Source organism: Rhinolophus sinicus, chromosome 11 (genome assembly GCF_057876585.1).
Source record: "Rhinolophus sinicus isolate RSI-liver-muscle chromosome 11, RSI-T2T, whole genome shotgun sequence".
NCBI lineage: Eukaryota > Metazoa > Chordata > Mammalia > Chiroptera > Rhinolophidae > Rhinolophus > Rhinolophus sinicus.
The window spans coordinates 9,958,149-9,971,106 of NC_142511.1; the positions used below are offsets into that span (position 1 = coordinate 9,958,149).

The 12,958-nt window shown below is 36.1% G+C and overlaps 1 protein-coding gene across 5 annotated transcripts in view; it reads left to right on the forward strand.

Moving 5' to 3' along the window:
* Positions 1-12,958, forward strand: part of TDRD5 (tudor domain containing 5) — an 84,318-nt gene that overhangs the window by 43,096 nt on the left and 28,264 nt on the right. For 4 of the 5 annotated variants that reach the window (XM_088801602.1, XM_088801600.1, XM_088801598.1 and 1 more), the window contains 6 exons: positions 2,591-2,791; positions 3,302-3,460; positions 5,506-5,667; positions 7,306-7,488; positions 8,239-8,382; positions 9,606-9,816. In XM_088801602.1, the coding sequence (XP_088657728.1) occupies positions 2,591-2,791; positions 3,302-3,460; positions 5,506-5,667; positions 7,306-7,488; positions 8,239-8,382; positions 9,606-9,816 (1,060 nt within the window). The remainder of the gene's footprint in view (positions 1-2,590; positions 2,792-3,301; positions 3,461-5,505; positions 5,668-7,305; positions 7,489-8,238; positions 8,383-9,605; positions 9,817-12,958) is intronic. The other variant, XM_088801599.1, reaches the window with a different exon arrangement.

The following is a 12,958-nucleotide window of genomic DNA, read 5'->3' on the forward strand; positions in this document are numbered from 1 at the left end:
AAGTGCACCTTTCCACTTCAGTCAGTCATTCATTGTCACTTTATTATACCATCATTCATAACACTATCTGGTATTATCTTAATGATTTGTTCACATAATAACACAAAAATGTAAGCTCCTGAGATCAGGGACATTGTCTCGTTCACCACTGTATCTCCAGTGCCTAGATCAATGCTTGGTGCTTTGGTAGGTGCTCAATAAATGTTTTTATTTTGAACTAAATGAATCTGTTTCACTTTATTTCTATCTTTTTTATGGTTTTAAAAATAGCTAATGCATTTGGTAGTGGCAGAGTAGCAATAGCATAGTACGGTGGGACTAACCTAACTCCCATAGACAAAATCCATAGGAGGCAGAAAAGCAGAAATGTACCCTTGGAAGTCAAACTCCAATAGGTAAAATGAGGGATTTTTAGCTTCTTTCCTGACGTCACTCCCAATCTGCAGTTCTGCTGGTTTGAAGAGATAGAGGAAATTGTTTGGGACAGGCAGAACTGCTAGAAGTTAGGGGAAAATACTTGAAGCGAGGGAGCCACAGAATGGGTGAATTCAAGAATCAGTGTGTATAATCTGCCCAGGTTATTAGATGACTACTAAACTTTGCAAGCCCTGGGGAGAACCTGGTGGCCCTGGTGAAAAATCGCTAGCTTACCTAGTCTTTCTTTTTCTCACCTTGCATGCCCTCTTTTGAAGAGACTTTTTAATCATTCCACTAATTAACACATTATATTATTTTAGTGATCAGGAAATATATATGTGTGTAACAATGCAAGGACGTTAGAACACTTTAACTTCTTTAACCTCCTCTTCTGATCTACTTCGGTTGTGTAATTGATGCTATAGTTTTTGACCCCTTAGGAAATTGACCATATAAAATAATAATATCCATTTAGATTTTGTTACTGTATTTCTCAGTTTCTTAGTTCTTCATTCTTACCTCTCAAACCCTTTGGGAATATTTTCCTTCTATTTGAACTATATCGTTTAGGATTGCATTTTATGAGAGTTTGCTGATATTTACCTGAAAATATCATTTTGCACTTATTCTTGAAAGATATATTCACTAGGTACAGAATTCTAGGTTGGTAGTTAGTACCTTTAGCCCCTTGAAATATCATTGCACTGGTTTCTAGTTTCCCTAGAACATTTGAGAAGTCAGCTGCCAGTCTAATGGATGTTCATTTGTAGGCAGTGTCCTTTTTGTAGCTGTTTTTAAGATTTCCTATTTGTTGCTTGTGTTCTTCAGTTTTAGTATGTTTATATGTGGATTTATTCTTATTTATCCTACTTCACGGTTCATGGGATTTCTTTTATTTGTGCCTTGTTACTTTTCGTTAAATCTGGTAAATTCTCAGCCATTATCTTTTCAATTAAAAGTATGTTAAACCTTCTTGATTTATCTTCCATATCTTTTAACACCTCTTCTGTATTTTTCATATTTCTGTCTTTCCATGCTGCATTGTGGATAATTTTTTCCAAATCATCTTCCACTTTACAAATTTATTCTTCAACTCTACTTAATCTGCTATTGAATCAACCTATTAGGTTTTTAATTTTGATCATTGTGGTTTTACATTCCAAAAGTTTTCTTGGTTTTTTAATTCTGTTAGATCAATTGTTACAGATTGCTGATCTATGTAGAGGCTTTCAAATAAATTTGTTTTTTGTTTGTTTTTACTTTAAGCAAATAAGTTTAGTTGTTTTATAATTGGTCTAGAAATTCAAATAGCTAAAGTTTTTGAGGGCTTTGTTTCAGTTAGGTTGTTTCTCCTCGTTCTTTTTTGTGATTTGTTGCGTCTTTGTGTGTTTTTTATCTTTGCCTATCTACTGCCCATGGTCTTTGAAAAATTATTTGTAAGAATAGTTGAATAATACAGGCTGAGATTACCTACCCTAGAGAGATTTACATTCACTCTGCCAGGTATCTAGGAATATTACTAGTCTGGAACCTTGTTCATTTAAATGAACCCCTTGAGGATTTGTGGACCACCCAGGTGATGTGAAACTTGAGCGGCACATCCATATGAAGGCTAGTTTCTGCCTCCGCCTCATCCCCCTGTATCCTGAGTGTGTACCCCTATAGCAACTCAAGTTAATGAAGGAGGGTTCTCCTCCCCGCTCCCTGCCGTTGGTGGATACTGGTTTTGTTTTCTGTTCCCTTTGACCAAAGTTCAAATTTGCCTGGATTAGCAGATACCCTCGAGGCAAAAATAACCCCCACTTTCCCTTTAATTTTGGCTTGATAATTTGTTACTCTCTTATCAGTTCTTTGATGCGTTTTGGACACATTTTGAAAGTATTTTATCTAGAATTTTAATTATTTGTGTGAGAGGATTGGTCCAGTAATCTAACTCAACCATTTCTGGAAAATGAAAGTTTTTCACCATGTAAGTAGTAATATCCCCCCATAATCACATTTTTTATCATTTTCCCTTTATTCTGACTTTTCTCATCCCCAAATTATAAATATCCTCCAATGTGTATTTTAAAGGTTTTATTTTTCTACTAAAATCTCTAGTCCATCAGGAATTCATTTGGGTATTTGGTTACTATCATTCATGTTTGAATTTATTATCTGGATTTTATTTCAGGAACATTGGACATCCAGAGCTATTTTGCAGTTTCAGAAGTTGTGTGGTTTGAAGCCATTAGTGGGAGTAGTGGATGAATATATAGATGGAATTCTTAACATTTTTCTGTGTGATACATCCTCAAATGAAGACATCTATTTCCATCACGTCTTGAGAACAGAAGGCCATGCTATTGTATGCCGAGAAAATGTCCCTTCTAAGGTAGAGCAGTCTGGATGTATTTTGTAATGTATTTTATGTAACCACAACACTTCCAGGTATAAGAGAATTTAATACAGAAGGTTATTTGTTTTATTCTTTAATCTTAGAGGCATCTGTGAGATTCCTGCCTTCTTAATGCAGAGCACTCTCTTAATTTACAAATGACCACAAAAAACTACATTTGGCTTATTATCCTTTATAATGTGAATACTTTTATTTTAAATAATTGATTGAAGATTTACCCTGAAGTATTTAATTCTCTCAGGTGTTCTTAGAGAAGAAGAACACACTCGCTCTCTTATTTTACAATTATTGATAGTGATGTCTATACCACGGTTAATGTTAATATTGAAAATTTTTGTGACTAGGAAAAACTTTCAACGTGGAATTTTTTTTTAACTATGAAATTTAGAAGATAATACATTTCCACAACATTTGAAAATTACGAAGTGCTAACTTTTTCACTTTTTCTCTGAATAATTAAACCCTTCTTTCTTTTTTGAATCCTAGGGTTTCAAAGAACTCAACCCTTTAGCTTTATACACTAAATCCAGTGCAGGGCCAGATGATGTTGTCTTGACAGAACTGGGTTGTCCTTCCCACCAGCACTATTTTAATGAAGACCGAGAGATAAGACCACAATTAAAAGAGAGTGATTTATATACCCTGGTAAGAGGTTTTTTTCAAATATTATAATTCTTTTTATTATCGTTAACATTTAATTAGTACTTACTATATGCCAAACACTATAAATAGCACATTAAGTATGATATAGTGTTTAATCTTCATAAAATTTCTGTGACATAATTACTATAATTATCCTTATTTTATGGTGAGGATACTGAGGCTTTCCAAATCTAGGAAAGGTTGGAAACTTTGCACAATGATCTTAACAATTCTCTCTTGTCTCATTATTTGCTGGTTTAAACCTTTGCTTTAAGTCATGCTTCCTCCAATACAAATTCTTATACACTAAATTCCACTGCTGCGTTGGTGCAGTTGTGATGTCACTTAACTAATCCAAATGCTCTTCTTCTTCCCTTGACACTCCTCAGATTCTTCTTCAGATGTTCTCATTTTTTTCTTTCTCTATAAACCTTTTGGCAACTTCCACCCACAATAAAAATATTATAGTTTCAGTAGTAAGAATAAAAACTAATAAGAGCAGCAACGTTTATTGAACTCATACTATATGGCAGGCACTCACTTATACTAGTTAATTTATCTTCACAACCACTTTTCCAGGTTGGTACTTTCATACCCCCACTTTAGATATAAGAAAATGAAGCACCTATAAGAACTTCAGTGATTTTTCAACAAATGAACAAATAAACATACCCTGTGAGTCTTATATTCTTCATGACGTCAAGTACTGGTCTAAGAATATAGGGTGTGTGCAATCTGAGAGCCAAAATAGTGGGTTTTTTGGGACGTGATAAGGCTTTTTATTTTCTTTGAATAAAACGTGAAAATATTTTAAGTGTGTTTATATATCTGACTTTTAAAATTGTAGATAGGATCTTATTTTTTTTATTTTTATTTAAATTTATTGGGGTGTTAGTAAAATTACATAGATTTCAGGTGTACAATTCTGTATTACATCATCTATAAATCCCATTGTGTGTTCACCACCCAAAGTCAGTTCTCCTTCCATCACCATATATTTGATCCCCTTACCCTCATCTCCCACCCACCACCCCCCTTACCCTCTGATAACCACTAAACTATTGTCTGTGTCTGAGTTTCTGTTTCTCATTTGTTTGTCTTGTTCTTTTGTTGTTTTTGGTTTATATGGATCTTATTTTTTTAGTAGGCATTTCCCAATTACTTGAAAATATGTAAAGAAAAGGCCGTTTTTGACTACTGGGAAACTAACCTGTTCTGAAAAATATGTATGAATGTTTACTGCTGCATGTTTAAGAAATATAAGGATTTTAGATTTCTAGTTTACCTTAAAATTAATTGGACTTGTTTGGCCTATAATGCTTTTGGAAGCCTGAATTTTTTCTTAGTCATTATTACTTGATTAGAACAATTGTATTTCCTGATTCTTACATAGTAAATCAAATTAAACCTTTAAAATTTTTTAAATGTCCTATCATCACTCTGTTGATGTTTTCAAATAATCATAGTTCAGTCCTGAAAATGAAAGAAGATTATCTTTTCTGCAAAAGAGATAAGGCTTAAAACTCCCCTATTCCATCCAACCGGTATTTTAATATACCTGGACTTACATAGGCTACACACAGAGACACACACACATACACCAACCTCTGTACACCTCGTCCCTGTAATTCCTACTCTTCCTTCAAGCATTCTAACAGTTTTTGTTATCTTTTTCATTACATTTTCTCAGACATTCTCCCTCCCCGATAATATTTTGGTCCCATCTTTCTGAAGGCTCTATGCTGAAGGTTGTACTGTGATTATTCAATTGTGTGTCTTCCTGCTATATTTGAGTTCCTTTAGAGCTGAGAGCTGTTGTACTCATATTTAAAACTACCCTGTACACATTTCATAATATATGCTGGATGAATGTTGGCCTGATCTAGTTTAGCAGGTTGGGAAGACCTAGCATCACGGATAAAGTTAGAAAATAATGTAGCATTTGTGTGAACCATAGTGAAAAATTCCCCCAGAATATTATAGGCACATAGATTTTGGAAGCAGCATTAGTGTAAGAAATAAAATAATTTATCTCTCATATTTACTAGCAAGATATTAATGATGAAAAGACTTTCATTCACCGTAAATCTGAGTCAGAGGAGCCATTAAAGGATTCTGAATTCAATTCTTTGAAAACCCAAGATAAGAGCTGTAAAGAAGATTCAAAGTGGTTCACCCCAAAGCTAAAGGATCTGAAGGAAGAAAATGAGGTAGGAAGAGAAGGAAAATAGTTTTTTGAAAATGCGATTCATGTATTATGATTAATCCATAAGTGAAGGGGACTGGAATAAAATAGTTCTTTAAACCCTACTGTTTTCACTGCCAGCAGAGCATCTTCCACAGATGAATTACAAATCCTCTAACAGTCACCAATACCAAAGTTGAAACAGCATAGCCTTGCTCACAAGAAAGGGCATTATCCGGTGTTGATGTGTTAGTTACTATCCCATAGCTTTGGACAGTCTTTCAAGAATTGTGCAGTGATTAGAAACTAGTATTGAGAAACAAAATTAGGAGAACCCATAAGGAAAATGTTGACAATTTTTTGGGAGAACATATGTATTTTATTTTTTTAATCAAATGTTTATGTACACGTAGCTTAGATTTCCCCTTAACCCTTTCCTCTGCATTTCTTATTTCACAGAGCATCCATTTTCATCTTTTATCTGCTGCTTTTGGAATTTACCTCTATTTCATTCATTAAACAACATGCTTATATTGTTATTTCCTGATTTTTCAGTTTTAAGTATGTGTGCATGTACTTCCCACTATGAAAGATGATGGTTTAGTTCTCTTTCATCCCTTCACCCCACCACATACAAACATATCCTTTTTGTACCCCTCCACTATCTCACTAGCATAGTTTCGTGTTTCCCCAAAAATAATACCTAGCCGGACAATCAACTCTAATGCGTCTTTTGGAACAAAAATTAATATTAGACCCGGTCTTATAGTATAGTAAAATGTTTTACTATACTATAAGACCGGGTATGATATGATATATGATATGATATGATACCCGGTCTTATATAAGTTTGCTCCAAAAGACGCATTAATTTTTTTCCTCCAAAAGACACATTAGAGCTGATTGTCTGGCTAGGTTTTATTTTCAGGAAAACACGGTTATATCAAACTTTTAGATCACCATTCAATATTATGACTCTGTAAATGCCATTCACAGCCATGTAGTGTGTTATGACAACTTTTCCTTTCCTGTATAACTTTTATTTTTTCCAGTGTTAGTATTTTTTAAAAATCAACACAATAAAATTGACTTTCTTTTGGTGTACTGTCCTATGTTGTTTTGTGCTCCACCCTCAATTTTATTCTCAAGAAGACCCTCTGGTCTTCCAGAAGGAGGAAGATGTGGAGTTTTCTGGGTCCGATGGGAACGAGTGTCTGGTGATCTAACTGCTTCTTACTCAGATTTTGAACCAAGGCTTTTGATTTCATTGCCACTTTACCCCCTTACTTCTAAAAACCTTGTGTACTAACTTCTGCACCTTTGTGATGTCTGTGGTATAAATTTGAGTTGCGTCCCAGTTTTTCCCACTGCAAGCCTAGGATTCCACTTTCTCAGGACTGCTTAATCGGTTGTCACTTGCCTGCTTTCCTGTATGCAGCATGTAGATGGTGTTTTCTCCTCTTCCATTCTCCTTGATGAGTTTATACCTTAAATCTCTTTATTTTATTTTGGTGATATTTCAGGAGGGAGGGAATAATAAATTGTGTGTTCAAACTGCCATCTTTACCTGGAGTCAGGAAAAAAATTGTAAACCTAAATTTTAAAATGTGCTCATACAGGAACTCTAAATTAAAGCTTTTCTTTGTCTTCTGATACATTCTAGGGTGAGATCCCCACTGAAATGCCATGCCTGGAGTCAGTGACCATAGGTGATGATATCTGGGATGAGAACTGGGGACCTTTGCGAACTGAAATGGCGCAAGGAGCTGATGCTGCCGCCTGCTTATTTACCTCCAGCCTTGGTGGAAGGAAGCCGTATCTGTCATGTAAAGAAATGCCAGAGAAGGTTAGATCCTCGAGAAAACAGAAAGCGAATCACTATTGAAAAAAGGAAGTGTAAACTTTTGTCCACACCTCAAGAAAGCTATATATTTTGGAATTCACAGTGATTTCTCAGAAGATAATTCAGAAGAATGCATGTTTTTCTTCCAAAGATAGTAGTGGTAGGGAGGGGATAGGATGGAGCAAGAATAATAAACCATGGACTTACTGTGCCTCGCTACGCTTTCAGTCACTATGGTTTTTGTTTGATCATTGGCACCTAGTCAGGGCCTTAGGATCTATAAATAAATCATTTTCCCTAATTTCATCTTTGCTGCATTACTCTGGTATATAATATAACCTCTAGATCTCTGCAGTGGGAACATTTGCTAATTAGTATTGGTCCTAACTATTAAATTTTAATTTCTTTCCTACTGGTTATGAAAAAAAGAAATATGTGCAGTTAAGTGGCTCCTTATAATCTCTGTCATTTAAATACTAGATGATCATGAAAAATCATCTAGCCATGAAAACAGTATTGAAGAAAATACTACAAATAAGTTGTATTTGTTTTTATGAGATCTGTGTACAAAGGGATTCAAGATACTATGTATGGACCACGAACACAGGGAGAAAAGTCACTGATAGAGAAAGTTAATAAATACCTTTTCTTGTTCAATATCTGTTGCCTCCTTGCATTTACCTCGTCCACGGTATCCTCTGTTTGGATCATGTGGCTCTGTATCTCGGTTCATTGCAAAATTTTTCTCTGCAGGATTGGTGTTTCTCTACACCCAAAGACACGTGGGATGATTCATGGCAGCCTTCAGGCCTTGTGGATAGAATGAAAGTAAAAGTTCAAACACCAGAAGAACTGGGTGCTCAGGAAAAAAACAGTGGGACAACCAGGATTCAAGAGGTATTTACCTAATAATATTCATATCTAATGAATGCTATTTCCACAGGTTTGCATGAGGAAGTACTATCATTTTTAGAAAATAAAATAATTCTGGTTAATGATCTCTTCATTAGCATTTCATAGTATACATATACATAAAATGTATGTTGATTTTAAAATTGATTTCAAATAACTTAATATAGTTATTCATCTCTTCAGACGAAAATCCTGAGCCTAGAATTAAAAGATCGATTACATGTCTATGTTAGAGATAGAGAAACAGCTATTTTTTTTTAACTTAGCTATAAATTTTCAGCTCTATATCTGTCCTATCATCTAGGATAGTTTTCTTATGTTGCTTTGGCAGAAAACACTAACCCTGAAACAAAATACAGTTGTTTCTTGTGTTTCAACTGTGTTATGAGCATCCTGAAAACAGCAGGACAATTTGAATCATGAAATTTGACTACTAGGCTTCTCTACTTTTGTGTGTTAAAATTTGGCATTTCATTCACTTAGCCCAAATTCAGTCTCTGGGACGTTCATCTCTTCCTCTCAAACCGTGGTTCCTTCATACACCTTTTGCACATCTGAGGAGCCTTCCTTTAACGCTCTGTGCTTTCCTAGTGTGCTGTTCACACTGCAGAATGCAGTTAATGTCTCTCTCCATGACAAGCAGCAGCCCAGACGCTGTTTCCCTCTGTGAGGACCGTGAGATCCATAGGGACAGGGATCGTATCTTCCTGGGAAGTGGTGTGGTTGGGCATGCACACAGATCTCTGCCTTGTCATTTATCAATGACACTGGATAACTTACTCCATCTCTCTTTAAAAAGCATTGTACTAAGTGAAAGAAGCTGTAATACAGAAAACATAACAACGCCTCACCTACAGCAGTCATTCCGATGTTTAAATGAAGAAACACATGCAAATAATCGAGCACTGCGTCTGACTGAGTGCTCAGTGAATGTGGTCCCTCATTTCCTGTTACTCTTCCTTAGCGATGCCTGGCAACACGTGTACCATGTTTGCTCGTAATATGTGTTCAATAAATGTTTTTTTGATTGAGTTGGTCACTACAGAGGACTTATTTTTTTTTCTAGAGAGGTTCTTTAAAATAAGTACTTTATATGTGAAATAAAAAGTATTTGTCTTTCTTTTGTAAGGAGACAAAACAGGCTTAATTCTTCCTGTTATACTAACAGTTACTTTTCATGCTTTTGCCTCATCTTTCCCATTCTGTAGCGGCCACACTTAAAGGAGCCTTCGGATTCTTCCCCATTGCCCAAACTGGAGGAGTTCTGCATCTCTTTTATCCAGTCACACCACTCAGCAGACCGGAGCCAGTTTGAGCCTAAAAACGTTCACCCTCAGCCAAAGCAAGTTCAGTTTTCCACGGCAGCACTCAATTCAACTCCTACAGTGTTTGATGCCCCAGAAAAGCATTCTGGTTCTGGTAGGTTTACTTACATTTAACAAATACAGTTGTTCACCATGTTGCTAAAAAACCATTTTTTTTTTTTCAGAACATAACTTGAAAAATTGCTGACTTTAGCATTTGTCTCAAATCCTAGGCTCAATGGTTCCCTTTCACTTTGCCACTCTTCTTTTTTTTCCTGCAGTTGGTGTCGGGGAGGGCTTTTACATACAGTAAAATTTGCTGACTTTTAAGTGTACAATTCTGTGCGTTTTGACAAATGTATGCGATCTTGTAATCACCCCGGCAATCATGTTATAGGACATTGTCATCAATATGAAAGTTTCGTCACATTCCTGTGCAGTCATTCCCTCCTGCTACGTGCTGGCTCCTGGCATGTTGCTTTCCCTTTTCTAGAATTTCATACTAAGTGAATCATATAGTATGTAGTTTTTATGTGTGAAGGAGAAAGTGACTTCTTTCACTTAGCAAAATGTTTTAGAGATTCATTCATGATGTTGCCAGTGCTAAAAGGGCGTTCGTCTTTATTGCTGAGCGGTACCCAGTTGTACAGATGGACCACAGTTTGTTTCCCTGTTCACCAGATGATGGGCATGTGGGTGGTTTCCAGATTTGGGCCATTATGAATAATGCCACTGTGAGCATTCACGTACAGCTCTTTGTGTAGACATACTGTTTTTTATTTCTTTTCAGCATGTCCTTAGTGGAATTGCTAGGTCATATGGTCAGTGCATGTTAAAGTTTTTAAGAACTGTCAAAATGTTTTCCAAAGTGACTGTACCATTTTGTATTTACACCAGCAGTGTAATGAAAGTTCTGATTGCTCCACATCCTTGCCAACACGTATCGTCAATTCTTTCGAGCTTGCTATTTTAGTTGGGTGTGTAGTGGTATCTTATTGTGGTTTTAATTTACGTTTCCTAATGTGCCAGTGGTGTTGACCTTCTTTTCATGTGCTCATGTGCCATCTGTATAACTTCATTAACAAATTGCCTGTTTAAGTTTTGCTCATTTTTATTGGACTATCTTCTTTTAATTGACTTGTAAAACATTTTTGTTGTGGACACAAATCTTTTGTCAGGGGGGAGGGGTGTGTGTGTGTGACCAGTTCATGGTTTACCTTTTCCTTAATAGCGTCTTTGGAAGAGTGATGAAGTCAGATTTGTTGATTTTCTTTATAGTTTGAGCTTTGTGTGTGCCCTGTAGAAATCTTTCCTAACCCAAGTAAGATTTCGTCTTATAAAATTTCTATAGTTTTAATTCTTACATTTAGGCCTGTGATCCAATTCATTAATTTTTGTATATGATGTGATATAAAGGTCAATGTTTATTTTGATTGCACATAAATATTCAGTTGTTCCAGCACCATTTATTGGAAAGAATATTCTTTTTACATTAAACTGCCTGATATCTTTCTCAAAACTCAGTAGGCTGTATATGTGACGGTCTATTTCTGGACTTTTTATTTACTCTGTTGTTTTGTTTTTGTTCTTTGAATGTTTGCTTTAGGATTTATAGTCTATATATTTAAATTACTAACTTCAAATTATCACATGTATAGTACGAAAACCTTAAACAGCATACTTCCATTTTCCCCTTCCCAGCCTTTGAGCTATTGTTATAGTTTTTACTCCTTCATATGTTGTAAATCTCAAAATCCATTCTTATTGTTTTTGCTACAAAGTCAGTTTTCTTTTAAAGAAAGTAAAAATGAGACAATTCTTTTTTGTTTCCTCATGTGTTTGTCATTTTCAGTGTTCTTTATTTCCTTGTGGAAATCAGGAAGCCTGACTTTTACAGCAAGAGCTTTTCTGTAAAGAGCCAGAAAGTAAATATTTTCAGCTTTGCAATCCAAACAGACTATGTTGCAAATCCTCACCATGTAGCACCAGAGTAGCCATAGCCAGTACACAAATGCATAAGCATAGCTCTTTTCCAATAAAACTCCACTTGCAAAACAGGTGGTAGGCTGTAGTTTGCCAATGCCTGTTGTCAGTCCAGCTTTTCATGTAGTAGTATTTTCTTTTTTTCTTGCAGAACTTTAACATTTCTTGTATTGCCGGTTTGCTCCTGGTGTATTCTCTCAGCTTTTGTACATTAGAAAAAGCCATTATTTTCCCTTTATTCCTTTAAGATTGTTTTTATGGACGTAGAGTTAAAGCTTGACAGATTTTTTCAGTGCATTAAAACATGTCACTCTGTCAGTGTTTCTGACAAGAAATCTGTTGTTCTTATTTTTGTTCCTCTGTACAGTAGTTCCTCCTTATTCATGGTTTCGCTTTCTGTGATTTCAGTTACCTGTGGTCAACCATGCCTGAAAATACTAAATGGAAAATTCCAGAAATATTTCATAAGTTTTAAATCGCAGGCCCTTCTGAGTAGCATGATGAAATCCCTTGCCATCTGCTCCATCCCGCCAAGAACGTGAATCATCCCTTTGTCCCCCATCTCCACGCTTTATACATTAGCCACCTGTTAGTCACTTGGTAGCCGTCTGGGTTATCAGATCAGTTATGTTGAGAGAGAGAGAGAGACCACATTCACATAACTTTTATTACTGTATATTGTTATAATTGTTCTCCTTTATTATTAGTTATTATTGTTAATCTCTTACTGTGCCTAATTTATAAATTAAACTATGTATGTATGAACAAATAGTACATACAGTATCCATCACTATCTGGGGTGTCAGGCATCCACTGGGGATCTTGGGACATATCCCTTGTGGATAAGGGGGCTACTGGAACGTATTATTTTCTCCGGCTGCTTTTAAGATTTTCTCTCATATCACTCACTGGTTTTCAGCAATCAGATTAGAAGGTGCCTTGGTGTGGTTCTCATCGTATTTCTTCTGCCTGGGGTTAATTGAGCTTCTCGGGTCTGTGAGTTTGTAGTTTCCGTTAACTTTAGAAAAATCATCAGTTTCTATTCTAATCAGGCCCTTCCCAATCTCTCCTCTCCCAATCCCACTGACCCCACCTTGTGCTTCCCAAGGCTCCAGTGGGTCCCAGCCCTGACCCTGCTTTCATCCTGGTGGCCTTAACTGCAGTGGAGGCAGAACCTCCCAGGAGGGGAAGCAACAGACTAGCCGCTGGGCCAACTTGCCATCATTCCAGTAGAAGAGCTTCATCTAACCCTGTGCCTGGGCCTGTCTGCGATG